Genomic DNA, 27,211 nt, shown 5'->3' with positions numbered 1-27,211 from the left:
CAAGCAGCAGGAGGCTGCCAGGTTGATGGAGTGTTGTCCTCAACCCACAAAGCCACAGGACAGCTCCTGCCTGCCAGCAGCAAGTGCAGCTGCTCCGTCCCCCAAGGAGATGGCTCCCAGACTTAGGGGACCACATCCGTCCAGAGCATGAGGAGACTCTGTGGGGAGAGCTTCACCAGCGTAGGCCATGGGAAGAGCACAGCTCAGCCTTCAGTTCAAGCAGCTGCTCCCAAAAATCTGCTGAGGCCAATGAGCACCTAACAGTTCACAGATTCGCCAGGCACAGAAGTCCCATTTCTCCATGTTCAGTGTATGGAGGGGCCACCAGCTCCTGCAAGGTGACCCATCGAGGTAAGGATGAGAGGTTTGCTGTGGAAAGCTCATCCCTGCAGTGATAGTGGGGTAACAGACAGCAGGGCTTCAGAGGAAGTCGAAGGACAATTACACGCAGACATACTGACACACACAAGCTCTTCTGTAAACCAGATCCTAGAGGATCCCACAGGTCCTTGGCTGATCCCATGGCCAGCGTTGGATGTGGCATCCTTACATGTTCCCACGGTATGTGATGTTGGTGAAGGTAGATGTAGCCTCTTTATATAAGGGGTTGTGGCCCTGAAAAAAAGATGACAATGGAAAAAGAGCATCATCACTGTGTGCTTGGCATCAGCATTCCTTCTACTTTACAGCCAGGGAAACTGAGGCACTATCTCAGAATCAAGTGGTAGATCTATCTCTGCTCAGGCTTTGGCTGCACAGTGTAACAGCTCCCCATAAGGTTTCTTGAGGGAGAGCAGAGAAAAGCTTCTGTGGAGGAGAGAAAAGGCATCAGGGACTCAGGAGCACAGAGGACCCCTGCAAGAGCCACCCTGTCCCTTTCCCCTGGAAAGAAGAGGAGGTAGGAGCACCATTCCAGCACCCCTCCCTTATGTTCCAGGTGCCTCAGCCCTTCCAGCACCCCGTGGCAGGAGGGACCTTCTGTCTTGCTCATGGGATGGAAATGCTGGTGTGGGCAGTGAGTAAGAGAGTCACACTGGTGACAAGTGTTTGGGAGAGGCTAGAGGTGGGAGAAGCATCTAGAACGTCTGCTATAACCTGTGCAGAGACCCTGTGAATGCATCAGGCTCTGGGAAGGGGTGTCCAGGCTAGCAGTGTCACCCCAAATCCTGCCTGCAACACTTCTCCATGCCGCAGGGAGGGATGGGGCAAACTGGTCCCTAAGGGCCATGCCCTAGGACCACAGACAGTAACTGGTCTATCATGCTGAGAGCACTGGGATCTGGATCCACTCAGCCCAGGGGCTATGGGATTTGGGATTCCTGTCCAGCACACCCAACCCACTGTCCCTCACCATGTCCCACTTGGCCCTGGCCTTCTCCTCCTCGAAGCGGGCAAACTCCCGGCGGTCATGGATGGTGATGAGGAGCTTCCAGATGAGCAGGACAGCGAGGCCGATGAGCAGGATGGCACCCGTCACCGAGAGTAGGACCACGAGGATGTCTGGCCCCTTTGGGCAGTCTGGAAGAGGGAGCAAGGCAGGGTTGGGTGAGGGGTTGAGGGGACATCAGCTCTCCCCCAGAGTAATTAAAAACAGCTTTGGAGCTGCCTGGACATGGCTACACAGATCTCCTCTGGTCTCAGGAGGGTTTCATCCTCCCCTGTTAGGGAGCAGGAGCCTCCACCTTGAGAGCACCAGGCTCCATGAAGGAGAATCCAGACTGTGGGGTGCATGTGCTGAGATCCTCCTGTCTATAGGGTGGGGTTCTGCACCCAAGCCTGGAGCAGTCCAGCTCAGAGGCGTCACGGGTCCCATCCATGGTGGGCAGTGACACCAAAGACCAAGTCCTTGGGTTGGTGGAAGTTTGTCCCCAAGCCACCAACCCAGGTGATGCCCCACAGCACTCCCACTCTCCAGCTGTGAGTCAATACCGTGCCAGTAATCTAGGGGAAGGCTGAACCCTCATCTTAGGTGTCAGTGCTGGGGTGAAATAACTAAACAACACAGTGGAAAAATGTGAGACAGGCAGGAAATCACCATGCAGGGAATGAAGCATCTCCTAAACCCCTCTCATAGCCCCTGACCATGCTGCCCCATGAGCCTAAAGCAGTGGGAGTTACAAAAGGGACACAAAATCCCCCTATTTAGCCTAGAAACCCAGCATGGCACACTCTGCATCCTCCAACTGCAGCAGCTGTGTCTTACCTGGCTCCTCAATAACAGAGAGGATGGACTTGCCACTGGAGTCCTCGTAGTACTGGAACCGCACCACACAGTCGTCCTCATTCTTGTAGGTGCAGTTCACAGCGTCCTTGCCCCTGTCACCTGCCAGAGCGAGAGGCTCAGAGCCCCCTGTGCCAGGGGGATGCACTCGTGGAGGGAAAGTGGATGGCATGTGGAGCCCCCACGTTTCCACATTTGGGGCACAGGTTTGGGTCTCCTCTCTTACCCAGTTCCTTCACTGTCTCAATCTCATCACGGCACATGCGGCTGCAGGTCTGCTGCTCCACCAGCACTCCCCGCTCAAACTTCTTGCACTCCACACACTCCCTGAGGAAGAGGAGGGAGGTACTGTGAGCTCCTCCACGCTGCCCCCAGGAGACCATCACACCTTTCGGTCTCCAGCAGTGGAAATTACAGCAATCCCAGCCCAGGAGCTGGTGAGAACTCCTGCCATCTCCCTGATGGTATACGACCCATCTCAGCTCTCCGCCAGCCCCTGAGTGGGGTACAACCTGTCCCAGCTCTCAATCCTCTCTCACTTTTTGATGGTGCAGGCATCTGGGCACGTGGGGCACTTCTCGCAGGTGTCACCGTAGGAGCCAGGCTGGGTGCAGTCGCACTTGCCGCAGACGCAGGAGCCGTGGCCACTGCACACCAGCCCGTTGCTGGACATGCAGGTGTCTGTGCGGGTGGTGCAGTTGCAGTAGTCGCCGGTCCAGTCTGAGTCACACAGACAGTCCCCACAGCTGCACTTCCCATGGCCTGGGGACAAGCCAGAGGGCGTCAGGACCCTCGGGTGTTCCCACAGATCCCATACCATCCACATGGGATACCCACACATCCAGAGAGGAGCTCTACTTCCTGGCTTTTAATTTCAGATTGAGTCAGGACATCTGTTCAGAACCCCCCCCAAATTCCACTTATCTCCCAGCCCCAAACCAGGCAGGGGAAGCAAACTGCTGAGGAAAGCCCGACAGGCTCTGCAGGTTCTCCGAAACTGGTTTCATCGGGCAGACACACTCAAATCCTGCCAAAGCTCTGAGCTATTTGGATTGTGGTTTGATCCCAGCTCAAAGACAAGAACCGGTGAAGGGTGGAGTCGCTGCAGAGCCGGCACGTGCTGACCCATCCCAAGCCCCAGGTACAACCGGGCACGTTGCGAACTGATCTCCCGGTGGGGCATCAGTTGGGCACCATCCCCAGCACGAGGAATAATGTGTAACCCTGTTAATGAGGAACTAGGGCTGAGTCACAGGAAAACAGTGCTGCACTGGGTGACAAGGCATGGAAACAGCCAGGGAGACTGGGGAGAAGTGGCTTGATGGGACAGGATTGATGCCAACAGTGACAGGGAGATCAGGTTAATTAACAGCTCACCCAGGCTGAGGGCAGTGCTTCACCATCGCCCTTTGCCCATCCACGGGCAGGAGCAGGGCCAGACACCCAGCTCCCTGTGGCACTCAGGGTGGGGAAAACACCTTGGAGTTTCCAGCTCCAGTGGTTACGATAACTGCAGGCGGTTAAGGTAAAGGATCAATCCTAGCAGCGTAGAGGAAGCCATGGCCTTGGGCTGAGAGGCAGGCGGGATCAGATTGGGAACACTGGGGAGCAGGAACCAAGTGTCACCTGGCCATCAGGTTTCATCTCACCTGCTGGGTTCCAGCAGCTTTGGCCACTGACGTTTTCCTGGGGATTTTTGGGGCTTGCAGCATGAAAGCAGTAGGGTTTTGGCATTGTGTTTGCAGCCACCTCACCTGGGCTCATGGAAGAAGGCTGAGGATAGGAAACCCTCTCTTGTTTCCCCCTTAAATAATTTTTGGGTGCTGTGTTCCTGGAGGGGACATGCCACAGCTTCCTGACCCAGTCTTGGGCACTGCCTCCCTCATTGCATCCTCTGAGAAAAATACTCTTGGGACAGGTGTTTTGAGGACAAGGGCTCTTTTCCCAGTCTCTGGTGTGGAAGGGGTAGTCAGGGACCTGGTTCTCTCTTCCCAGTACTGGAGGCGGCAGCAGCTAGGGCTAGAGAGGGAGAGTCTAGCAACACATGGAAGAGATGAGTGTTCAGGAGGGATGATGCTCTAAGGCACGTGGGGGTCAGGGCTGGGGGAATTTGCTTCCTCAATGCTTTTGCAAAGGGGAAGTCTTCAGGAACCAGGTGGAAGATAAAAATTGCCTCTCCCCACTCCCTTCCCTCCACCCCAGGGTTTTCTTCTGCAAACCAGTCCCTCTGATGTGTCAGGGGCTGAGATTCAAGCAGGGTCTGACCGATCCCTGCCCTGCACACCTGAACGCTGCTTCCCTGGGTGTCTACCAACCACCCCAATGGGATTCCTGAGTCTAAGTGGGGACAGAGGTCTACTTTTAACCCTCAGTGCCCACCACACTGCCATGACTCTTGAGCACAAAAGGTGACACCAGCTGCCAAAAAGGGAGTAACTCCCCTTGGCATCACTCCAGAACTATGGCTGGTCCAGGGAGAGCCACATCTGGGCAAGCCAGAGAGGGAGACAATGTATGGGACAAGCCCCAGGAGAGCTGGCATCTCCCTTGTCCACAAGTTTAAGCAGCATAAATACCCAGAGCTGCCTCCCCTCCAAGCCCAGCACTCACCTGAGCACATTTGGCCCTTGAAGCGCACGCAGGAGAAGTCATCACACTCGCAGTATTTGCCTGTCACCTTCCCGAAGTCGCTGCTGTGGCAGACGCACTGCCCGCAGATGCACTCGCCGCGCTGGCTGCAGAGGGGCTGGCCCTGCTTGGGGCTGCAGTTGTCCTGCTGCGAGGGGTTGTACTCCTCCTCTGAGCACTCGCAGTGCGAGCCCAGGCGCCCGGGGTTGCAGCGGCACACGCCGCACTCCAGCGTGCCGTTGCCTTGGCTGCAGAACGAGCTGTTGACCTTGGCCTGGCTTTCGCAGGAACAGTCGCAGTCAAAGTTCACCGTCACTGTCAGGGTGTCCTTGAAGCCCACCGGTTTGATGGTGAAGGATTTCTGCCGCTCCTCTGGGCATCCCCGCACCTTGGCCTCGATGCTGAAGCTCACCTGGAGAGCAGAGTGGTGGGTCCAGGTATCAGTACCACCGTCACCATACCAGGGTACCCACTCCAGGCCCTAACCAAAGCTTAAGGGGCCTAGAAGTCAGACCCACCAGCTCTTTGGGCTTTTCAAAGCTCACCCAGCACAGGTTGGGCCAAGGGGTCTGCCTGCCACAGTAACCAGGCTAAATCCCACACGCTGTGGCCAGCGGCTCAGGCCGAGCTAGAGGACCACAGAGTTTGCAAAACAACATTTCCCTCCTTGCACCCACCCAGCTGGACCCCCTCTCCCCTCTGCAAAGATTACAGGGTCTGTGTCACCCGGGAGGTGGTGGGACAAGCAGACAGTGCTGTCAGGGAGCATCACAGGAGCTGGCAGCACTGCTACATAAAGGGGGGAAAAGAAACCAAGTCCATGAATAGGATTCTCCTCACCGTGTCCCCGATCTTGAGCCCCATGCAAGACTTTAGCCCAGGGATGACCTCATCATTGAGGCAGGTGGCGTTGAAGGACAGGGACAGCTCTTCGGGGAGGTCACGCACCTCCAGCTCCACCTTGGAGCGGATTTTCTAAGGGAGGAGAGAGGAGCAATGAAGATGACAGGCTGGGTAGGGCTAGTCCCAGGGAGGGGTTTCCCCACCACCACCACAGCGATGCTCCCACACACGGGAAAGGAGCCAAGAGCCCTGAGTCTCCCTTGGGACTTGTCTACATCATTTCCCAAAGGAAAATGCCTTTAAGGATGGGAAGGGGCAGGCAGTAAACACAGTGCTCTCCCTTCCCCAGGGTCCTCACAATGTGTGGGTGGAGGCAAATGCTCACAGCTAGTCCAGGGATGATTCTCTGGGCTGGGGATGCTGCCAAGTCTTTGTGGACTGTTTGCAATCTGAAGCAGTGACTCTTTTAGGAGGAAGAGCACTATTATGGGGCCACCACCCTGCACACTCACCCCATAGGAGTCCACTATGAGCTGCAGGACATTGCTGGAGTCTCTGGACAAGGTGCCCACGGTTGTGCCTGGGATCAGCTCACTGTAGTTCTGGAGAAATATCATAAGCATGGTGCTTGTGATGGGTGAATGTGCCATGGCTGGGCCAAACCCTGTCCAGGCACACGGGAGATTCCCAAGGAGCTTTGATAGGCCAGGATACCACCAGGCTATGTGCAGTTACTTATGGTCAGTTGCTAAGGGTGCTTCTTGGGACCCACCAGCCCCCAGAAAGATGGCTCCGCACAGCAGCTGTTACCTGGTAGAGGCCAACAACTGTATCTGTCACAGCAAAGACCAAGTTGATGTTCTTCTGTGAGAGTTTCTCAGTCATCAGGCCCAGAGAGGGATAGTCCTGGGGAAGAAGAGAGGCTATACCCTTGGAACATGTACCTCCAACCACCCTGGTCCACATTGTGCTCTACAAGCAGGTCTGGACAAAATTCCCCATCCCGTGGGGACCCTCAACAGGAGCTCTGGGCTCCACAACCCCATGCATGGCTCAGGATTTACCAGCGTGGTGGAGGCAGTGTAGAAATTATCCTTGTCAATGTGGCACTGGGCATCGTTGGGCTGCACGATGCCAGCCAGCCGACCATCCAGTGCAATGTGGGTCTTGGCATCCGTGGTGAAGACAAGGAGGTGGGAAGCATCGTTCCTCCATCCGATTTTCTCCTGCAGTGAAAGGCAGCTCCAAATCATGCAGCAATGTGTGCTGAGGGCAGCCCTGTCTGTCAGCACCCCACTGCTGCCTTCACTGACACCCTGGGTCACGGCTTGGCCGTAAGGACCAACCTGTCACTGCAGTGGTAACCAAGGGAATTGGCTCTGCTCTGCCAGGGGAGTGCTGGGGAGGTGGGAGCGTGGAACCTGGCAGGTGGGCATGGGCTGCTTGCAAAGGCAAAAGACAGGCTTTAATTTGCCAGTGTTAATTGAGGTAGGTAGTGACTAAGGGATGCAACCCCTCTCATCTCCAGCAGGGACAGGAGATGTCATCCCTTCTGAGCTGGTTACTGCAGGGCTGACATGGGACCATTGTCAATACCCAAGCACCTGCTCAGCTTCTGTTTCCTCCCAGGACCACACGAGGGTCCTGTTCTTCCCTTCCCATGGCTATTGGCCAAGAAACCTCCATGTTGAGTGTTTTCCCTGTCCAGATCTCAGCCCTGCAGCAGCTTCACAGGGCTTATGGTCCTGCCCTGGTGGGCTTGGGTGGTACCTACCAACCCACTAGGCCCAGCCTGCCAACCCTCTCCTAGCCACACAGTCTTGCCCTTACATCACACACGGTAGCCTGGATGATGGCGTCAAAGCCACCCTCGGGCGCATCACGGTTCCGTGAGACACTTTGCTTCTGCACCTCCTCATTGAAGCGGGTCACCTCGTCCGTCAGTGACAGGACATGTTTGTAGCCAAACATGGGCAGGCAGGTTTCCCCGATCCTGTGGGAGGAGCACAGTCAGGGCATGAGGCCTACAGAGCTCTTTCAGCTCCCATCCCCACCCTGCAGCTGTCCCATGGCCCTGTCTGGGATGTGCTGGAGGGACCTAACAACCCCAAGAGCCTGAGGCCAGTGAAGGACCTTTTAAGAATCAATTGCCATGCACTGTAGGTGCTGGGCTCAGGTCAGGTCCCAGGCTCTGTCCTGATGGGATTTTTAGGAGTCACTTTGAGCCTAAAATTCTCTCCTGAAAAAAAAAATGGTGTAAAATTGTTTCCTTAAGAGCTTTTCAGCAACAGTATTTTTAGTTTAGACCTGTTCCTCCTTTGTGTGCCAGCAGATTATTCAGTGCAGCAAGGTTTAAACCCTGCCCAAAGTCAGACACCCAACTCCCCGCTGAAATCCACTGCCATGGACTTCCAGCCCCATCTCAGTGATGTCCCATTAACTTCTGGCCCTTACAGGACTCCCTCAACCCAGAACTTACTCATAGCAAGGGTTTGTGATGGCTTCAGGAGGAGAGATATACATGTAGGGCGAAATGGGCTTGTCCACAAAGGCCCCAAAGCCAATGCGCAGGTTGCTGGTGAGCTTGCGCATCTCACTGGCCAACTTGGTACCCAGGCTCTGGATGTTCCTCAGATCGTCCTTCATGGAGTTGGACAGGTCCATCAGGTAGTAGATGTCCACAGGGTAGTCTTCCACTTGACGCACTTGGACATGAAAAATCTGAGAGTCATCTGTAATGTGAGAGGGTGGCAGAGTGAGAGATTCTCTCCCAGGAGCAGCAAAGGGGCTCCTCACAGGACCAGGGAGAAAGTCAGCCTATGGGGTCAGCAGGAGCCTAAGGAGATGTTCTTGCCACAGCTTTAAACTCTCACAGTTAAACAGACACAAAGGGGCAAAGTCCTCAGAGCAGGGTGCTTGAACAGGAGGTGAGATGTGCCGTGCACCCCTTGGAGATGGTAAGGGTGGCTTATGGCTCCTGTTCTCCAAACCTCTCATTACCAGGACATGAGCAGATCCTCCTGCTTAGAGCTGACCCCCTAAGCTGTTCGCACTAACAACGCGAGTGAAACACCCAACATGTGGGCAGGTCTTACAGGGATTACTGGGGGGCTGCATGGCTGCTTCAGCCTTATCCTGAGGCCTCCAAGCACCTCCCAGGGCCTCCCCCTTCCCTGTTCCCTCTCCTCTTGGCTCTTTCATGCCCCTTCTGGGAAATTTTTGGTGAAATATTTTCCATTGAAACAAAAGCCTCCTTAGAACATTCTGGGGAGTTGGCCAGTTTTGATGACTTTTGTACTTAAAGCACTGAAAACATGTAGGGTTGACCTTTTCTTTTCTGATTTTTAAGAGAGACAAAGGTTCTTTCTTTGAAATGTAAGCTGGGGCACAGCTGCAGCCTTCTCAGAACACCTCAAACGTTGAGGAAAAAAGCTTTAACTGAGCTTAAATTGTTGTTTTCATATTTCCTTCTAAAACTGTATGTCAGATTCTTTCAGTATGGAGAAAGTTTTGAAATCTCCTAGAGCCCAAGGAGCTCCATTCCCACTCCAGCTGCATTGCTGTGGCACCTTCACGTTGTCAGGAGCCCCAAATCTGTGCTCAGAAATCATCTGTTTCTTCTTGTTGAACTCAACCCAGGAGGACTCTGAGCTTGTGGGACATAAGCTGTGACCTATCCTATCCTTCAGCATTTGCTCTTGATTCAAGTCAAGGCAGATGACTCATGCCAAGCCTTGTAGGTTGGGCAGAGATGGTATCAAGCTGGAGTTTTTTCTTCTACAGCTTCCAAGGAACAGGGACTTAGGGCACTGCATGCTGTGCAGTTCCTCTCCAGAGGAGCACACCTACCTACCTGTCTCCTGCCAAATACCTTCAAGACCTAAGTAGAACAAGAGCCACTGAGCAGCTACATGTCCTCACTGCACAGGAACACTTCAGACTGCTGTCATTCAGACAGGTGAGGACTCTTGCCCAGGGAAGCGCGCAGCATATCATGTGCTGTCAGCCGCAGATACCTGCCCCCAGGGCATCAAGGGGCACAAAGAACCAAAATTTGTTCCTGAGACTGGAATAGTCAGTGTAAATAGACTAGTGAGTGGATGGTCATGGTGGGCTACATGCAGGGCAGAGCACAGCCACCCTGATGGCACCATTCACTCCACATTCCCCAGACTGGTTTTATGACCTTGGGTGAGCGAGCCCATTAGTTTTGCCTCCTGCCTGGCATTGAAACTCCTCAGTGCTGGCAACCAACCATAACAGTTAATTTGCTCCAGCCTGCCTGTCTGAAGCAGCTGGGAAGTTACAAGGACCTGTTGGCAGTCCAACCCTGCCAGCTGCTCTACAGCTCCTGACACACAAGCTGACTTCCACCAAAGCAGTCAGAGCGCACCAGCAGTGTCTGAGGTCTAAATGGCTTTATCAAATAAGCACACGTTGCTGAAGTCGCCTCCTTAGGATACCACAATCCTGACCCAAGAGCCTGAGCTGCAGAAGTCATTTTACAGACAGCTCAGATGCCCATCAGGGATGTTTCCAGAATGTTTGGCACATCCCCCAGCCTGTCTTCACCCTCAGTGGACATGGGACAGTCTTGCCCAGCAAGGCAGAGTAATGGTTCACTCATTGCCTGAGCCCTTCAGGATATTCCCGCTGCACATCCCCTTCCCACAGCAGTGTGGGGGCTCTTACCCGGCCGCAGGTTCAGCTTTATTTTCTGGGGGCTCATCTGGGTGGTGGTGGAGCTCCCGGAGCCTTTGTCGCTGAGGGGTCGGTCCTCCTGGATGGTTACGGTGCTGGTGGGGAACTCGATGTATTCCTGCCTGCAGCTTTTTTGCAAGTTGGCAAGCAGGTCACAGCGAGGGGACGATTGTGTCTGTGGGAGAGGGACACAGTCAGGAGCCAGCTCCCCCAGGAATGCATCAGAGTGTCATGCCTGAAGGAGGGAGGTTCCTCCTTATCCTGGAGACCCCCTGCTTTATCACACCTCATGCAAGACCAGGGTAAGAGGCTTTTTGGGAAACACAAGGGAAGGGGCAGGCAGAGGGGATCCAGGATCAGCAAGTCCTGCTGGGGTTCAGAGCAGGTTTTGGGTCTGCTGTACTCTGTGCAGGAGCTCAGCAACCCCTGCCAAGAAGGGGCAATGGATAACAGATCCCTGCCAAAGCCCCTCCTGACTTGGAGCCTCAGCTTTGGTTTCTGGCAGAGCTGAAAGGAAAGCCCATCTGTGTGGGATGGCTAGAAGAGTGGAGGAGTTTGGGGGGGTGGGGTGTAACGTCAGGCCGAGGCGCAGGGTCTGGGCTGGTTTTTATTGGGTTTTAGACTTTGGCAAAGCACAAGCCATCTTTTCCCCCACTTTCTCAACACGTGCCTTTAGAAAGGTCACCGCAAGGAGCAGGCCTGCTGTGGGTGGGCCCAGCACACCCCGTGGCACTCCTGTCCTATCTCCAGCTCTCCAGCTTCCGGCCGGATGGAGCTGTTTGGGCAAAGGAAAACCAATAAAGGAGTGACAAAGCAACGGGCCTGTGGGTGAAGCTGTCAAACACCCATCAGGGCCAGGAAGCACAAAGTGTAGAGTCATGATGGGGTTTCAACCCCGTCCCTCTTTTCCTAGAAAGCTCCCAGCTCCTCGTCCTTATCATGACACTTCCAGAAGGGCTCCCCTCCCTTCGGCTTCTCATAAAGACAAACATGGGAAGAATTTCTTTCACAGCTCAACACTGCCAGAATCTGCTACCATGCATTCCTGGCCTGGCAGCAGCCACTCTTCCCTCCACAGGGTTTCTTCCATCTCCCTCCTACAGCCCCAAACTTGTTACACAAAGTCCTGCAGTAGACAGTCAGCATTTTCATGAAGCAAAGCAGGGTGTCACAAGTCCCAGTGCAGCTAGTTCAGCTCCCTACCTGCTCCTGGGAAGCTGGACCCCAACACTGCAGCATCCCAGCACCAGACAGGTTCCCCACCCAGCACACCAGTTCCCCCCAGTTTCAGGCTGGTTGAACCCAGGAATGAATTTGCATGTTTTAAGCAAACAAGTGGAAAATTGCAACCAGTGTCAGGAGGCCCTGGCTGGCCTGCAGCCCTCTGGAAGCAGTGGCCAAGCGATGGCCAGAGAACACATCAGCAGGCGTGTTCCTCCCCTGCGACCTCCTGCTCCCACCCCCACTGCCTGGACAGCATGCTGTTGGGAAGACAAGTCATCCCTCTGAATTAGCTCCCCTGAACCCACCCAGCCCACAGGCTTGTCTCGTAGGGATCCATGCAATGGGAAGATGTGCCTGGTTTATTCAGGATGCCAGGAACCAGCACATACATTCCTGTCCTGGGTGGGGAAATTGCTGTAAAGATATGCAGGTGAAAAGCAGGCTGGGCAGATGGGTTTTAACTGTGGCACTGGCTGATACCTGAAGATCTAGAGGGACTCTCAGGCCCTCAAAGGACAAGTAGCACCATATGGGATTAATTACATCATTCCCACTTTCCCTTTTTCCTGGAGCCCTAAACATCGTGGTTGACCCAGGACTCACACCCCCCCACACACACCTCCCCAACACAAAATTACTTCAGAAGGCAAAGGGAAAACAATTTACTGTGCCATGAACAGGGCACTTGCCTATGAGGTCCTCACAGCCTCCAGTCTGTTTCCCTCCCAGTCTCTGTAGACTTGCAGAGTCAGCAGCTCAGACACAGCCCTTGGCCAAGATGCTCCCCAGCTCCACCTCCCCTTTGATCACCTCTGTCCTGCTGCAGGGAAGGAGGTTTCACCTCAGGATCCGCTCAAACTCCCTCTGTTTATCCCAATCGCTGCCTCTAATCCCTGTAAGCCAGCACAGGGTCAGGCAGGGTGCTGGCAGTGCTCCTTGCTGCTGGGCAGGGGGGCTGTGGGAAGTCACACATCCCCAGGGTATCTCTGTTTTCATCTCACAGGCAACCATATACAGCTTCAGCGTCTCTGCAGGAGAGCTCAGATGCCTCCACAAATTAAGCTAAAGCTTTCTGGCAGCTTCTTTGAATCAAACCCTGGCCTAGCCTTGTCTTCCTTTCCTCCACTGGAACTTGCAGGTGACATTTTGGGTGGGTGAGACCCTGGAAGATCTGCCATGATAATCTCCCAAGTGATTTTAGAACCACATCTCAAGGCTTAACAGACTTTTTCCAAAAGGAAAAGTGTATGGACATGTCTGTTGTTTAGAGTGGACAAGATCTCTGAAAAACAAAAAACCCACGATTCTCCACTGCATCAGCACTTGGTGGGGTCGGTGATCACAAAAACCTGCAATGAAATCCTGCTGTCCAAAGCCAGCACAGCAGAGTAACTGATAGCCCTGGGCTCCCAGGGAGGGCAGCGTGGATGGGAAAGGGCTGTGGTGGGAGCACAAATAAGGCCACTGTCTCTTTAAAAAAAAATGGGGGGTGTGCAGTATCACAGACCTCTTCCACCCGAGGGAAATTAAACAAACCCACAGCAAAAACCCTCATTTGCTAAATTAAGACAATGTGGTCCAGATGTTGGAGGCAGAGTTACTGAGCAGAGCTTGCAGAGTCCGGCTCTCCGGGGGCCGGCTGCTGGCAACAGAGCTGCTCCCTTGCTGCTTGTCACGTCTATCCATGAGCACAGCTCTGAGCAGCACTGGAAATATTTCCTTTTTTGGAAACCTTTGCCGATCTGGAGTTAAAAAAAAAGGAACCCCATCACAGCTCCCGCTGCAGTGTTAAGACATCAGCCCAGCCCGGGATGGCGGCTGGGAGGGATTGAGCCAAACTCAGACCAGCCATTCTCCCTCAGGAGAGGGGCAGGAAGCCCCTTATCACACTAAAAATTCAGCCACTCCTTGAGGAGATAAGATAGGGCACAAGCATCTTTATTCCCAGCAACATCCTGGTCATATCTGATGAGCAGGATGAGGCATCCCCTCCAGATATGTGCTGACTCCAACGCATCGGGCCAACAGTATTTTCCAGCTTGGATCACTTTTTCCCTGTCCTGGTGGGCACCACAGGCCGAGCAGCAGCCAGTGTAAGCAGGGCTTCCCAGATGGAGAAGGACAAAGCAAGAAAAATGTTCTTGGATAGGAAACAAAGGGCTGCAAAGCCCTGAAGGATATTTCACCACCTCTCCCCATTCCAGCCTCACCTCACAGGCTCTGCCCAGGTCTGCTCTCCCATCCATCATCCCATCCTGAGGGATGGAAACTCCCTCCTCTTCCCTCCCCGACACACACTCACCCCCAGCGCAGCATTTTTGGACAGGAGCATGGCACATCTTCCCTGTTCTTACCTACCCAAACAGTGAATTTAGAGCCACAGCTCAGCTCTCACATCCTCTTTAGCTCAGTAACCAAAACCAGACACCTTGTCCTCCTCCCCCCACCTCCTTCTAATGAAAAAAAGGCTTTTAAACCCAAACCTTAACTGCTAATCAGTATTATTTGTTCTTGCCTGGAGGCCCCCCTTCCCTTTCCAGCAATTAAGCTCCTTTACCAGTGTTACAATGGGTTTTCAAGAAGCAAACAAGAAGTAAGCTAAAGTTTTCAAATGTACTTTTTTTTTTTTTTTTGCAAGACAAAGTGAATTCCCAGTGGAAACAGCAGCTTTTCCCAGCCTTCTCGATGTAGCTGTTGCCAACACACCCCGATAAGGAACAGTTTTTAGAGCAGGTCAGGAACGGCAGCCCAAGCCCCACAATATGCATGTCAAGTTGTGGTCAGAGCCAGATGCCACCGAGGAATGTGCTTAGACATGGTGGGAACAGATGTAACCCAAGCTTGTGGCTGTAATACAGGAACCAGTACCCATCCCACAGCCCCAAAGGCTCACCCCTTCCTAATACATCCCCTATCCTGCTCAGGGTCATGCTTCAGGCCAGCTCAGCCTCCCCCACCTCTTACCTCCATGGAGCACCAGGCACAGAGGGGGCTCACGGCCAGGCATTGCTTGCAGGAGTTCACCCCACGGATGGTACAGACGTTTCCCCCTGAAGCAGCAAAACAGAGCAGTTACAACCCAAATCCACACATGTACTGAAGTCTCAGAGCTCAGCCAGTAGCTTCACAAGCAGCTGCAACCTCCACACAGCAGAGCTCTGCTCCAGCAAGCCCCAGGTGCTCTCTCCTTGCCCCTTTTATAACCACCTCCCAGACTGCTACCAGCTGGGCTTCATCCGTCCCAGCACTGAGCATCATTTGGAACCTGACAGGTCCTTAAATGCTTCCCCACCCTTGCACTTTGGGAGATGCACACTCGCACCAGTTATGATGGGCAGAGGCCAGGGTCCATGGGGAGACTGAAGAGCCCCCAGGGCAGCACTGATCCCTGCCAGGGCAGGAGGGGCTCCTCTGGCTGCACTGGACCCTGCGGCTCTGCGGTTCCCACTGCCCATGGCAGAAGTGGGGAGCAGCTTGGGGGCACAGCTCTGGAGGCGTCACTCTCAGCCCTTCCTCCCTCCCGGGGCACCAGTGTCTTGGCAGAGTTTTAGGATTTCCTGGGCAGAGCAGACTGCAGCCATGTGCCTGCCTGGCTTGAGGAACGCTGCAGCCCAGGGGATGCCAGTGTGGAGCAGTGGGTTCTAGCGTCTCCGCTTTGTCCCGTGTGCCCCGCCCCCCTCCCTCCCCATCCCCCGTCCCTGCCCTGAGCTCTGCCCAGCAACCACAGGCAGAAAAAGAGGCGTTTTCCATTGCCCCAGGAAATGCAACACATGGCAGAAAGAGGAAACGGTGAAACGATGTTGTCAGGTCTTTGTACAGAGTCACGGTGACAGCACCGTGCACTCATATCTGCTGGCACACAGCCTAGGAGCTCGAGTGTACGTGTGTGTGTGTGTGTGTGTGTGTGTGTGCGCGCAGTGTCCCGGCATGCAGCGTGTCCTGGGTATGTGTGTCTGTGTGGGAATGGTGTCCCAGGCTGGGCTGGACACGCTGTGGCTGCCCTGAAGGCCAGAGGCTGCTTGGGAACGTGCCCAGCAGGACCTCTGCCATCTGTACCCCCTGCTCATCCCATGCAGGGGAACTAACACCCAGCTGCCTGTCTCAGTGCCAGTTTTGGGGTGGCATCTGCTCCCAGAACTTTCGCCATTCACAACATACTCAGAAAGCAGCGTGTGGGGACGGGAAGGGTTGTGAAAGACTTTAAATTGAGCATTGCCCAAATGGTGCTGTCTGCATCCCAGAATCCCAGAACCGTAGGGGTTGGAAGGGACCTCCAGAGCTCATCAGGTCCAACCCCCTGCCAAAGCAGGGTCCTTAGGACAGGTCGTGCAGATAGGTGTCCGGACAGGGCTGGAGTACCCCCAGAAGGCAGTTAGCTGCATGTTAGCAGCCTCCTGAGGTGGAGGAGTTGGATAGCTGGGGCTGAGCGGGGAGAAGCCAAAGAGCTCTAGGGAATCAGCAGTGGCACCAACAGTGCCACCTCCTGCTTCCCACGCCTGCTACTGCCATGTCCATGTGAAATCCCTCCTGCCTTGCCAGGCACCAGCAACTGCAGCCCAGAGCTGAGCGTGCCTGGGATTTGTGCTGTCTCGGATTTGCACTGGGAGCTGGATCTGGCACGGCTGGCAGTGGGTCACCCCTCCGGGGAGGGCAGGGGATGCATTGCCTTGGCAGCCCGGGGAATGAGGAGAGCCCTGGCAGCTCGAGGTGCTTGGGATTAAACTCAGAGCTGCTAACCCAGGGCCACATGCCCAAGCACAGGAACAGCTTCCAACACTGCCGGTCCCTGGGGAGCCCTGACGCTTTGAGACCTGGACCAGTGCCACAGCCCCTTGGTCAGGGTTGGGGGAGAGGTGCCAGGTAGCCACGAACCCCATGCCAAGAGTTTCACTGCTTTCCACTCTCATGTCCCGCCCTGTTACAGCCGTGTCCAGCTGCTGACTCACAGCTGTGGTGGCTGCAGCACTGTCTGGGCTGGGCTGTAGCCCCCAGTGCTACCAGCAATGCTCCTGGCCCAGAATCCATTTAATGCTGGGCTGTGAGATGCACTGCTCCAAATCCTGTCTCAAACAGACTTCCCCTGTGACTTGAGCCAAGTCCCTCAGCTACTTCCTGCCTCAGTTTCCCCTGTGCAGTGCTAACCCTGATCACAGTGAGACCTGGCTGTACTGAAAGGAGGATATAGAGCATTTCCAAACTCATGTATTCCAGCCAAGGCCCCAGCTGCCTCTGCTTCCCCTCCTCATGCCAAAACCTGGCTTCTGGGACATATGAGCCTAGGACTGTCCCTTTAGGCTGGCACACTCATCTGCTCCCCAGCACTTGGTACAAACTCCCTCCTGCCCATGTGCAGCCTCTGGGTCTGGGTGGTTTCCTTTCCTTCCCTCCTGTGGCAACCCCACAGCCCATTGGGATCCTTGATCAGGTGTCCCCCCTCCATGCTGGTGATGTAAACCCAATTTTCTGGTTGATTTTGGAAGGAGGGCCATGAGCTGGGCTGTTCTGCCTGGGCAGAGCAGTGGCCCCATGGCTGGGGTGCAGTGTGTGAGGTTAGATGGAGCTGCAGCTCCATCCCTGCTGCAGTCCCTGTGGGAGGGATGCTGCCACTTCTGGGGCTGTGCTGGGGTCTGCTGGCACACACCGTGTCATGGCTTTGCCCAGGGAGTACCCTCAAGAGGGTACCTCCCCCCTTGAGCTGCCTGAAGCCCCAGCTTGGAGTGTCTGACTGTGGTCTCCATCGCTCCATGACTGAGACACAAGCCTGGGGATGGAGGACCCTTCCCCAACCTCCAGAGCTGTATGGAGCCCTTCATGGCTGCACTTAACCCAGTTCTGGATGGAGCAGGGCCACCACTTTCTCCCAGAAGGTACCAAAACCCCCCAGCTGCCAGTGGTGATGAACAGAGGGTGGTTATCACCATCCAAACATGCTGCAAGCGGGGAGCCTCACCCCCCTCCCTGCGGGGAAGTGGCTCTATTTTGGCATTCCCACCCCTGCTTGTGTGGCTGGATGCAGGGGTGCGGTGTCAGGAGGGCTTTATGGGAGGGAGGAGGGTGCTGCAGCTCGAGCCCCTTCAGGCTATGGCCCCGTGAGTGCCCCGCAGTGCCTCCCAGGCTGTGAGCAAGTTAACACCCCAGCATAGCCTAAACAAATAAGTTCTGTGGCTTTTTAGCATGTCATATTATCCCTTCCTTTTTTAAACATTTTGGGCTTGTTTTTCCAGCCATAAAAACTAATAAAAAAGTCCTAATAAACCAAAGTACAAATCCCACATTTATTTACTATGAAGGCAGCTGCTCTGATATAACAATCTGATCCTAAAGACTAAGGCTTGGAAACGAAAAGAATTCCTAGCACATGAAATGCAGGGAAAAGGAAACTAAACTGGGCAGCACAGGAACCACCCACCTGGGGCCGGGCAATATTGTGGCCCTGAGTGAGGTGAAATGATGCACTGGAGATACCCCAGACACACCAGACGTCTGTGACTGAGCATCACCCTTCCCTGGCTGCAGAAAGTTACTCAGTCCCCAGTCTGCACCCGTCATAACCTCCTCTACGTACTGTGAGTCAGCCATGTACTTTAATTTCTTCCTTCCTCTGCCAGTTTGAGCAAGAATACGCACCCCAAGCAGTTGATAAAGATGTTTTAGAAAACCTTATGAAGATACGAGCTACACTTACACCCTGCATAGCCTTTCTGTTTGACTTGGTGATAAGGATTTGGGCTTTCCTGGCTGATCTCCTGCCCACACCATCCTGGGGCGGTATCTTTCCTCTGAACCCCTCCCTGTCTGACAGCATCTTCCTAGAGTGGGGATGCCACAACCTGAGCTCAGCTGATTACAGACGCAGACATGTGGGAGCTGAGAAATCACCTGCACAACCCTAAACAGCAGTTCTGTAAATCCATACTCTCCCAGGGATCATCCCTTGTCCTGCACCGGGAACAGGCAGCAGATTGGAGCCTCAGGCTGTTCCTGGGAGTTCACCAAAGTTTGGAGTTCTTTAGATAAAACAACCATTACCTCAACCCCTGCCCCGAGTCTGGCCTGGAAAACAATGGGTCTGATTTATAAACCAGGAGCTGAAGGCACCTGATCATTTTGCAGTTGCAGAATTTACTCTGAGCCCCAAAACACCTCCGGGGAGGAGCGAACACTTCCCCATGATTCAGACACTGGAAAGTTTTTTTATATACAGATCACATCTGTCCTGAAATCACCTGATCCTGGAAATCAGGAGTTTTTAATAAGAAGTGCTAAAAAAGCATGATAAAAGTAATGTAAGGCAGCAGTGCTGGCTTAAATACACTCCGTGCCCTTAAAATGATATGGATACAATGACTACCTGCCTTGCAAACTCCCCCAGTGTATCTTCTGTTTATTAAGCCCAAGTCACACTCCAATATAAACCAGTCCTTCCCTTACAAACCACCCCCCTGGATCCCACTGCAGCCTAAGTAGAGAATATAAACTTGCTGCTCCCCATGTGAGAGTAACACACCGAACCGTGTCTTGACTCTATAAACCCTCCTGGCCCCCATCCAGCCGAAGTCCAACCGGCTGGAGCGGTGCTTTGTTATTAGGGAACCGTGCCAGGAAATCGCAGACCTTGGGAATGCAGAAAAGTCCCAGGATTTTGGGAAATAACAGGCAACACAATCCCTAGATGACCTGGCTTTAAGCAAGCGACAGCACTATGGGCTGTAAACCTACCCCAGCCACCAGCAGCGCAGAGCACGAGGATCCCGACGGCCATGTGGAGTTTCCCCATGTTCTCTTCCAAGCCCCAAGCGTGGGGGGCTGCTTGGACCAGCCCCGTCCTGAGCGATGGCGAGCGAGCTCTGGGGCAGCTGGAGGTTTTGAGCAGTCGAGGAGATGAATCATGAGTCTGGGTGTATGACACACATGGTGAGTGGGGCCAGCTGGAGGAAACCGTCACTGGGGTTTTGAGTCAGGCAGTGCCCCCACCCGCTCTGCCTGCAGCTCCTCACCCAGCCCAGGCAGGGACCTAACAAACCCTGGCTGGAAGTGCTCACGCTGTTGACCTACAGCCCCGGGGCTGGTAACAGGCTCTTTTCCCATAGGCTCTTTCCCCTGGGTTTAATTCCTTGCAAAATCTCGCTCACTCCCCTCCTTTTATTAACTCTTGCCTGAAAGGCAGCCTGGGCTTTGCACCTAGGCTGAGCTGCCTCTGAGTTCAAGGATTTAAGGGGAAACAGAGCAAATAAATGCAGATATGAAAGCGTGGGTTCTCAGCAACCCCTCCCCACAGAGCACCAGCACGAATGGGGATAGCTGCTGGAACAGAGCTGGGAGCCCAGTGAGACCCAGTCAGGAACTGGACCTGGTGAAATCAGCAGTTTGTGTAGAAACCTAGACGTTGTGAGGGGAAGGAACTTCAGCTTTGGGTCAGATAATTTGGACGTGTTTTTCTTCTCACTTGTGTTGTTTTTTCTCCTCTGTGTCCTCAGAAGTTGTTTCCTTACCGACCAGGCACAGAGAATTGGATCTGCACAAGAATTTTCCCCACTGAAATGACAGAGCTGCTTCTGAGTGCTTCCCAAAGGGGTTTTATAAACCCCTTGTTCCCCTGTGGTACCAAGGTCCTTCCCAGAGATGGGGAAACTGAGGCACTCAAAATGCAGTCTGGGGGCAAAACAGAGGGATGGTCTGTTTCCCTGGAGCCCTGGGCTACTCCCTCCAGCTGAGTGATGGGAGTTGAGGGCAGCAATGAGCTGTATGATCCACAAAGCAGAAACGCCAGGAAGCAGAAAACAAACTCATGTGGGTGCTGAGAGCTGCAGCCACAGCCTCGCGGAGCCGGAAGATGTGGGTGATGTGTAAGGTGCTGTAGAGTAACCGCAGCCCCACGCTGGAGGGGATGGGGGATAACGGCATCTGCCGCGGAGCCGTGCTGCTCTCCACAAGAGATGATGGAGTCTGCGAGGGGGAGATGGAAATGGGGACCCAGCCCCAGGAGCCGGCAGTTTTCTTGGCTTTAAAAGAAGTTTTGGTGCCTCTTTGTTTCCCCCACTCGGTCCCACCGTCCCCGTGGGGTGCTGCTGCCCTCCCGCGGCTGCGTAGGCTCGGCTCCCTGAGGGATCATTTTCCCCCTGGGATCCAGCTCCTCCCCCAGTACCTGTCAATGAGGATTTGGTAAAGGGCACTAGAAGCAGACCATCGACACTCGTGCAGTGTCCAAAAAGAGCTGTGCCTTGGTTGGAACACGAATACAACCCTCAAAACTGCTTTCTGGGGGGGTTCTAGGTCTTATCCTGCCCCAGATCCTGTAGCCATCTTGCACTGCAGACCCTGTTAGCCAGCTTCAGGACATCCAAATCCCTGCTTTTTCTGCACACCTTGCCTGAAATGCTGCCTACATGGCCTTTTCCCATCGTGTGGGGCTCTCTGGCCACACACCAGCCTGTCCCCATGCACTGTGCTGCATCCCTGTGTCTGATGATGAATTTCTCTAGCTTCTACAGAGAGAAATGTGGGAGCCCCGCTCTGCTCTGTGGACCCCACAGATCCAACCTGCCATTGATCTCACAGACCTTCTTTTCTGGGGGGACTCATCCTGCCAAGCAGCTGGTTGCCCAAACTAGAAAGTGCTGCAGGCTCCAAAGGGACACACAGAGCCCCGTGTGTCCTGAAACCCACTGCCCAGCACAAGCTGTGACACTCCAGCCCTTGCTTCCTGCAAAAATGTTAAAAAAACAGGGAAAAAAGTGCAAAGTGAAGTATTTGAATTTCCAAATTTCCTTGCCAGCACTGAGACACTAACTCTGGGCACTGTGTGCTAGCTGACGGGATGCTCTGCGGTGAGAAGTCCCTGTTCGGATGAAGGCAAGGAGCAAGAAGGGGAGTGTTTGAGAGCCGAGCGACCCCGGGACAGTGACCCAGGAGAGATGGGTGCAGCAACCCGAATCCGTGCTGTCTGGGTGTGAGGGGAGAGGAGAGGCTGGGGCCGGAGCTGGAGCTGGAGCCACCAGAGGGAGCAGAAACTCCTTCGGTTGGGGAGAGAGCTGGGGAGAGGAGCTTCCCTCAGGGATGGGGCACCCCAGATGCTCTGGTTTCCCGTGGGGTTTTTTCCTGGCCCTCACTCAAATATGAGTGGATGCTCTTGTTCGGTCAGGGCTTCCCACCTTCCTCCTGCGAGCGCTTCTGCTGCAAACTGCCCTTGCAGACTGAGCAGTCTTCTTTCTCTTCAGAGAGAGAAAAGCCAAGTGCAAAACAGCAGGAAAAAGCAACAAGTAAAAACCCAAACCAGACAGTTTTTTTAGCCCCTAAAGTCACAGAGAAAGAACAGGGAAACAGGTTCCAGGCGCCTAAAAGGAAAATCAATTGACGTGCTACCAAGCCACCCTCCATCCCCAGCCAGCCTCACGCCTCTGCCTTTAGCTGCAATTTATCAATTCTCATTTAGGTTTATTAAAATCCCCTTCAGGGTCTGGGCAAAGAAACCGAGCCAAGATGTACACAGATAAATCAAGACAAAGTCCCCACATCGTGGCTTGAGGGTGATCTGCTGTTTTGTGCCATCCAGACGCGTTTCCAGGCGAACAGCAACGGGCAAAGCCGGGATGTGGCAGTTCCGTGGGCACGGTGCTGAGACGGGCAGGGCTGGGACTCAGCCAGACACGGCTGGACAGCCCCACTCCTGCTTTCACTTTGTATGCTTATGCAGACAAGGAGAGGGGAGAGGCAATAAAACTCCCCCTGGGATTCTTTTGGTGGGCCTGAGGGATCTGAGGGAGAGGGTCTGCAATGTTCCTGCCCTGGGTGCAGCAGTGATGCTGCTGTAGGACCCAGAGCTGGGGACAGAGCAGAGGTATTGGGGCGGTGATCAGGGCGCAGCATCACAGCCCTCCCCTTTGAAGGGGCTAAAGGAGCTGGAGAGGGAGAGGAGGGAGATAAAGATGCCTGTGGAGGAAACCCCCAGCCAGAGGAAGGTAAGGATGCAGAGAGGGGGATGAATCCAGCTCTCTGGAGGCACAGGGCAGGCATCACTGAGCAGAGCTGGGGGTGGACCGGGCTAGATTGGGCCAGCGCTGTTCTGAGAAGGAGTGGGTGGCACAGAGCAGCAACCAGGCATCGTCCAGAGCAGCACTGACCTGAGGGAGAGCCTGTGTGGGGGGACACAGGGACCTGCAAGCCGTTCAGAGTGAACACTGGCCATACGGGCTGCTTTTGGGAGCAGGTGGCAGGCGGGGGGTGGGAGGGGGGGGCGGTCTTGGAGGAAGGATGAGTTAGGGGCCACTTTGCAGGGCCTTAGGGGTCAGCCCCTGCCTGGGGTTGGCACAGGGGTGGGTGCCGGCACCTGTGGCAGGGCAAAGTGGGGCTGCACACGCATGGGGAAGGAGTGGGCAGCCTGGGTGAGCCTGGAGGGGGAGGAAGGCGGTCCGGGGGGGAGGCTGGGAGGGGGTGGAGTTGCTGGGTTTTTCTTTGAACACAGTGAAGTCTTGAGCTTGGGAACTTGCATTTGTGGAGCTCCCAGCCGGCAGGAATCAGCTCTTCCTCCTGCGGGAGAGCTCTGGGGGAACGGGCTGCGCTGCTCCACTGCCCTGCACTGGGGGGTGGCAGCTTTGGGGCAGCGGCCAGGGCAGGAGGCATGGGGTGATCCTTGCCTACCTTCCTCTCCCCCTTCATCTTTTTTCACTATCGCTTTTTGTTTGTTTGGGGGCTTACGCTCACGCTGCCTGTGCCAGGAGTGATCTGGGAGCGAAGCCTCTCTCATCTGCACGACGGCTTCCTACCTGCTTGCAGCCTTGAGGAAGTTTCCCCTCCATCCCGGGTGCTGTGAGGAGAAGAAAGGCAGGAGGTGTGTCGGAGCCCGCTGACCCACGACACCGAGCCCTGGCATGTGAGGGGTGGGCTGGGAGGCAGCAAGCTTTCCTCCTGCCTGCCCCAGAGATTTGGGATCACCCACAGACCATGAATGGATCATTTTTCAACCAGACTCTCCTAGAGCAGGGAGCTTACCCCAACAGGACCCAGGGTTTGGGGATGCTCATGGCCTGCTGCAATGGGACTGGTGCGGTGCTGGCAACTGACGGCAGCTCCTCCGTCCTGGCGCCCGATGAGAGGAGCCTGTACATCACGCGGGTGGTGCAGATCGCTGTCCTCTGTGTCCTCTCCTTGACTGTGATGTTTGGCATCTTCTTTTTGGGCTGCAACTTGCTCATCAAGTCAGAGAGCATGATTAACTTTCTGGTGAAGGACCGAAGACCATCCAAGGATGTGGGAGCTGCAATCATGGGACTTTACTGAAGCCACCAGGCTTTTGTAGGCAAGTGAACTGTCTGGAGCTGGTGCTGAGATGCAGATTCCCATCTGTTTGGGGCAGCTGGGGAGGGGGGGAAATTGGAAAGGGGGGAGGGTTCTTTTAATGTGTCTGTGTCCATGGGAAAGCAAACCTGCACCTCCCAGTCAACAAACTGTTGTGGTGAATGGGGAATTCTTCCTGGAGCTGTATGAAGCACAATAAATGACCAGCATTGTGTTGCATGTAGAAATGGCTTAAGTTTTGCATGAAACTTGCAGAAATAGTGATAATGTGCAGACCTGGACTCTTTTCTGTTGTTACCTTGGATACTGCTACCTGGGATTTAGGGCTAGGAAAAAAAAAAGGAAAAAAAAAAGAAAAAAAAAAGGTAAATAACTCACTAAAAAAAGAAAAGAAACAAAGAAACAAAAACACCAACAAAATAAAGGGAAAGCAAAATGCATGGCACAGCCCTCATCTTTGACCATGGGGCAGGGGAAGTGCTGTGTGGTTCATACAACAAAGTCTGCATGCTACAAAACGTGTCAGTCTGTTTGTATGTCAGACCTCAAGCATGCATCTTCAGGTGGAGGTTTGTAATGGGGAAAGCATGTTCGTCCTGATATTTCAGAGCTATCCTGTTAAATATACTACTACTTTCTTCTCTCACACTATGCTGAAGGAAGAAAAGAGCCCAGATAAATACCAACCCCCACTCCAACCCCAGAACAAAAGCCTGCTTGTTTTTGTACAGAACTGCCTTTTTTCCAAGTGCTATATTGTTACTGTCCTTGAGGTTTTTGTAAACTTGAGTTTTTTTGAAAACTGGTGAACATTCAGGAAAAAAAAAGAACCTGTTTCAAAAGAAATCTGGTGTTGCCTTCATTTTCTTTCTCTGTGTGTGCTGAGTTCAGGTATTTCGATCCTAGTTCCAGACATAATCATCTCACATTCCAGTTGAACCCTAATTGAGGATACCTATTCAAAGCAGAAACCACCATGGATTTTTCGCAGGCAAGTATCAATTATCAATAGCAAATAAACTTGCCAAGAACTACGTATTTTGAGCTCATTTTAAATACTCACCCAGTAGTGAAGCAGAGATTCATAAAGATGCTCTGAGCACCTCTTGCAAAGCAAGATTTCAGCCTCCAAGTTAAAAATCTACATCTCCTCTGATCCTGATGAGCTGTCAAAATTAAATTGTGTGAGAGGAGCACTCCTCCTGACCTTTGTTCTTTGATGGAATTACAGCTCTGTCTGTTGGTGTGAAATGGCAATAATCTGAGTTTTGTTGTACCAACAATGTTCCCACTGGGTCCGCTTCTGTAGTGGGAAAGCAGCCCTGGGTACTGAAGGAGCTGATGATCTGATCTACCTGACTCTAAGTCCAGAAGGACGTCTCTCTGCTTTTCCCAGAGTGAGAATTGTAATTAATATTTGCTGAGCACCTTCTAAAAGAACCCCACAGGGATTGGTGGACAGTGCAGAGCAGGACTAGGGCAGTGCTGTCACCAGTTGCTCCCACTAGCCTGTTGTCTGTAATGCCTTAAAGGGCACAAAGACAATGTGGCAACAGGACCAGAATTTGGGATTCAAAGCTCCAAAATGTCCCACTGGTGAGAGAGAAATGGTTGAACAGGCAGAGGTCAGCATTTTATGAGGAGCTTATAATGCTCCATACCTGAACAGCATCTGCAGCGTGGAGGGCTTGCTGCCCCGCCAGAGGACATAAAAGTGGCTTCAGGCAGCAGTGTGGAAGGGGATTTTGGTCCTTGCTGCTGAAGAGGCATTACTGCCACTGATCTCTTTGTATATGAGTGCAAACTGCTCCTCTGAGGGACCACAGCCTGGTCATGACAGCAGGGTGAGATGCCAACAACCCTGGTGCATACGATGATCTCTGCTCTGCAAGCACGAGTGTGCTTGCACACATAACCTAAATGTGTAACTGCATCTGCAGGTTGTGGAGCTGTCAGAGGACAGCCCCAGTGTACTCACTAAATTCCCATCCGGCTTCTGCTTTAAGCTGGCATTTGGTCCTTCTTGCCTATCCATCTGCCAGCCGTGGCTGTGGTGTGAGAGAGAATTCAGAGATGATGGAAGAAACCTTCCAGTGTTTGCAGCCCAAGCAAGGCACAGGAAAACTTGCTAATCCAAAGAAAGCATCAAATCAGCTTAACTCTGACCTGCAGCAATGCCCTCGGTGAAAGAGCTGGTCAATTTATCTCAGTGGTCCCTATGTGCCTTGTTCTGCCAGGGGCTGTGAGAGCTGATGTGTGTGTTGCAGGGTCCTGCTGCCCAGCGGGGCTACATGGCTCTGCTATCCTACATAGCCACCAACTCATCTTAGAAGCCACGTCCAGGAGCAGGGCATGGGGGTCTTGGTCCCTTTTGTGCTGTGGAGTCTTCCAGAGCAAAGGAAAAGAGTCAGCCACAATAGGGTCATGTATACATGGCATGGAGGAGCAAAGCAAGGCCCCAAGAAGCTCCATCTTCTGCGGGGGCAGATGGAGCTTCCTCAGCAGTCATTTAGGAGAGTTCCACATGGCCCTTTGGATCTAGAGACCAACTTTACACTGGCATGTTCATCCTCTAGTTGTGCTGCATCTCCTCCCTGGCCATGAGGGCTACATCTACATCACCAGGTCGTGTAGACCACAGAAGAGGGTCTGCAGAGTGAAGCTGCTGGTGAGCACATTTGCTGATCATGTGTCCCCATGGGGTTACTGGGCTTCTACAGTGGGTTTAAGGCACTTGCTCACAATTGCCCATCCTGTTAGATTCCCAACAAATGGCTGATGACCCCATTGAGAGGAAATTTGGGGTAAAGGAGATCTCTGGAGGATTGATGCCAGTATTGACATCGCAAGGGCAGACAAGAAGGAAATCAAGGGAAGGCTGACATGGTGAGGGAACCCTTAGAGTTAGACATCTGAGGTTTAAAGACCATCTTGAGGTAAAGTCCTGGTTGCTGTTATAACTGCCTTGGTTCCTGCCCCATCCTTTTCCCATGGGGCAGATGCCACTGTGGGTAACGTCTGGTCAAAGGGAAGGTGCCGAGGGAACCAGGACACTCCCTGGATCTCAGGGGAAGAGCTGCCCTCTCAGACCCTGAAAACCCAGCTGCCCTGCCCCAGAGTCCTGCAGACAGAAGATGAGGCGCTTACTCCAAGGCTTGTGTAAGCAAAGCAGACGATAATGGCTTTTTCTGCTGCCTTTCCCCACAAATAGTGTTTTTTCATCTCACGCCTACTCATTTAGCTTAAGCTCACAAGTGGGTACTAGCTCCCAAGGAAATTTAAACAGTTTTTCTTTGAGTG

General features: G+C 53.7%; 2 protein-coding genes across 2 annotated transcripts; one reads left to right on the top strand and one right to left on the bottom strand.

Moving 5' to 3' along the window:
• Positions 1–192: 192 nt before the first annotated feature.
• Positions 193–19,394, bottom strand: ITGB3 (integrin subunit beta 3; the record flags this gene model as incomplete). Its single annotated transcript, XM_084275484.1, has 15 exons — positions 193–615; positions 1,352–1,518; positions 2,204–2,323; positions 2,448–2,548; positions 2,761–2,983; positions 4,832–5,261; positions 5,690–5,824; positions 6,205–6,294; positions 6,503–6,598; positions 6,757–6,918; positions 7,523–7,685; positions 8,172–8,424; positions 10,385–10,568; positions 14,582–14,667; positions 19,337–19,394. The coding sequence occupies 15 exons, from the start codon at positions 19,392–19,394 to the stop codon at positions 547–549; spliced, it is 2,337 nt and encodes a 778-aa protein (XP_084131610.1). The 3' UTR covers positions 193–546.
• Positions 19,395–23,557: 4,163 nt separating this feature from the next.
• On the top strand, positions 23,558–23,893 carry RPRML (reprimo like; the record flags this gene model as incomplete). Its single annotated transcript, XM_084275579.1, has 1 exon — positions 23,558–23,893. The coding sequence occupies one exon, from the start codon at positions 23,558–23,560 to the stop codon at positions 23,891–23,893; it is 336 nt and encodes a 111-aa protein (XP_084131705.1).
• Positions 23,894–27,211: the final 3,318 nt, after the last annotated feature.

Source organism: Gallinula chloropus (genome assembly GCF_964237585.1).
Source record: "Gallinula chloropus genome assembly, chromosome: 26".
NCBI classification, from domain to species: Eukaryota; Metazoa; Chordata; class Aves; order Gruiformes; family Rallidae; genus Gallinula; species Gallinula chloropus.
Note: the sequence above shows the minus strand (reverse complement) of the source record. Positions and strands in the feature narration are given on the sequence as shown.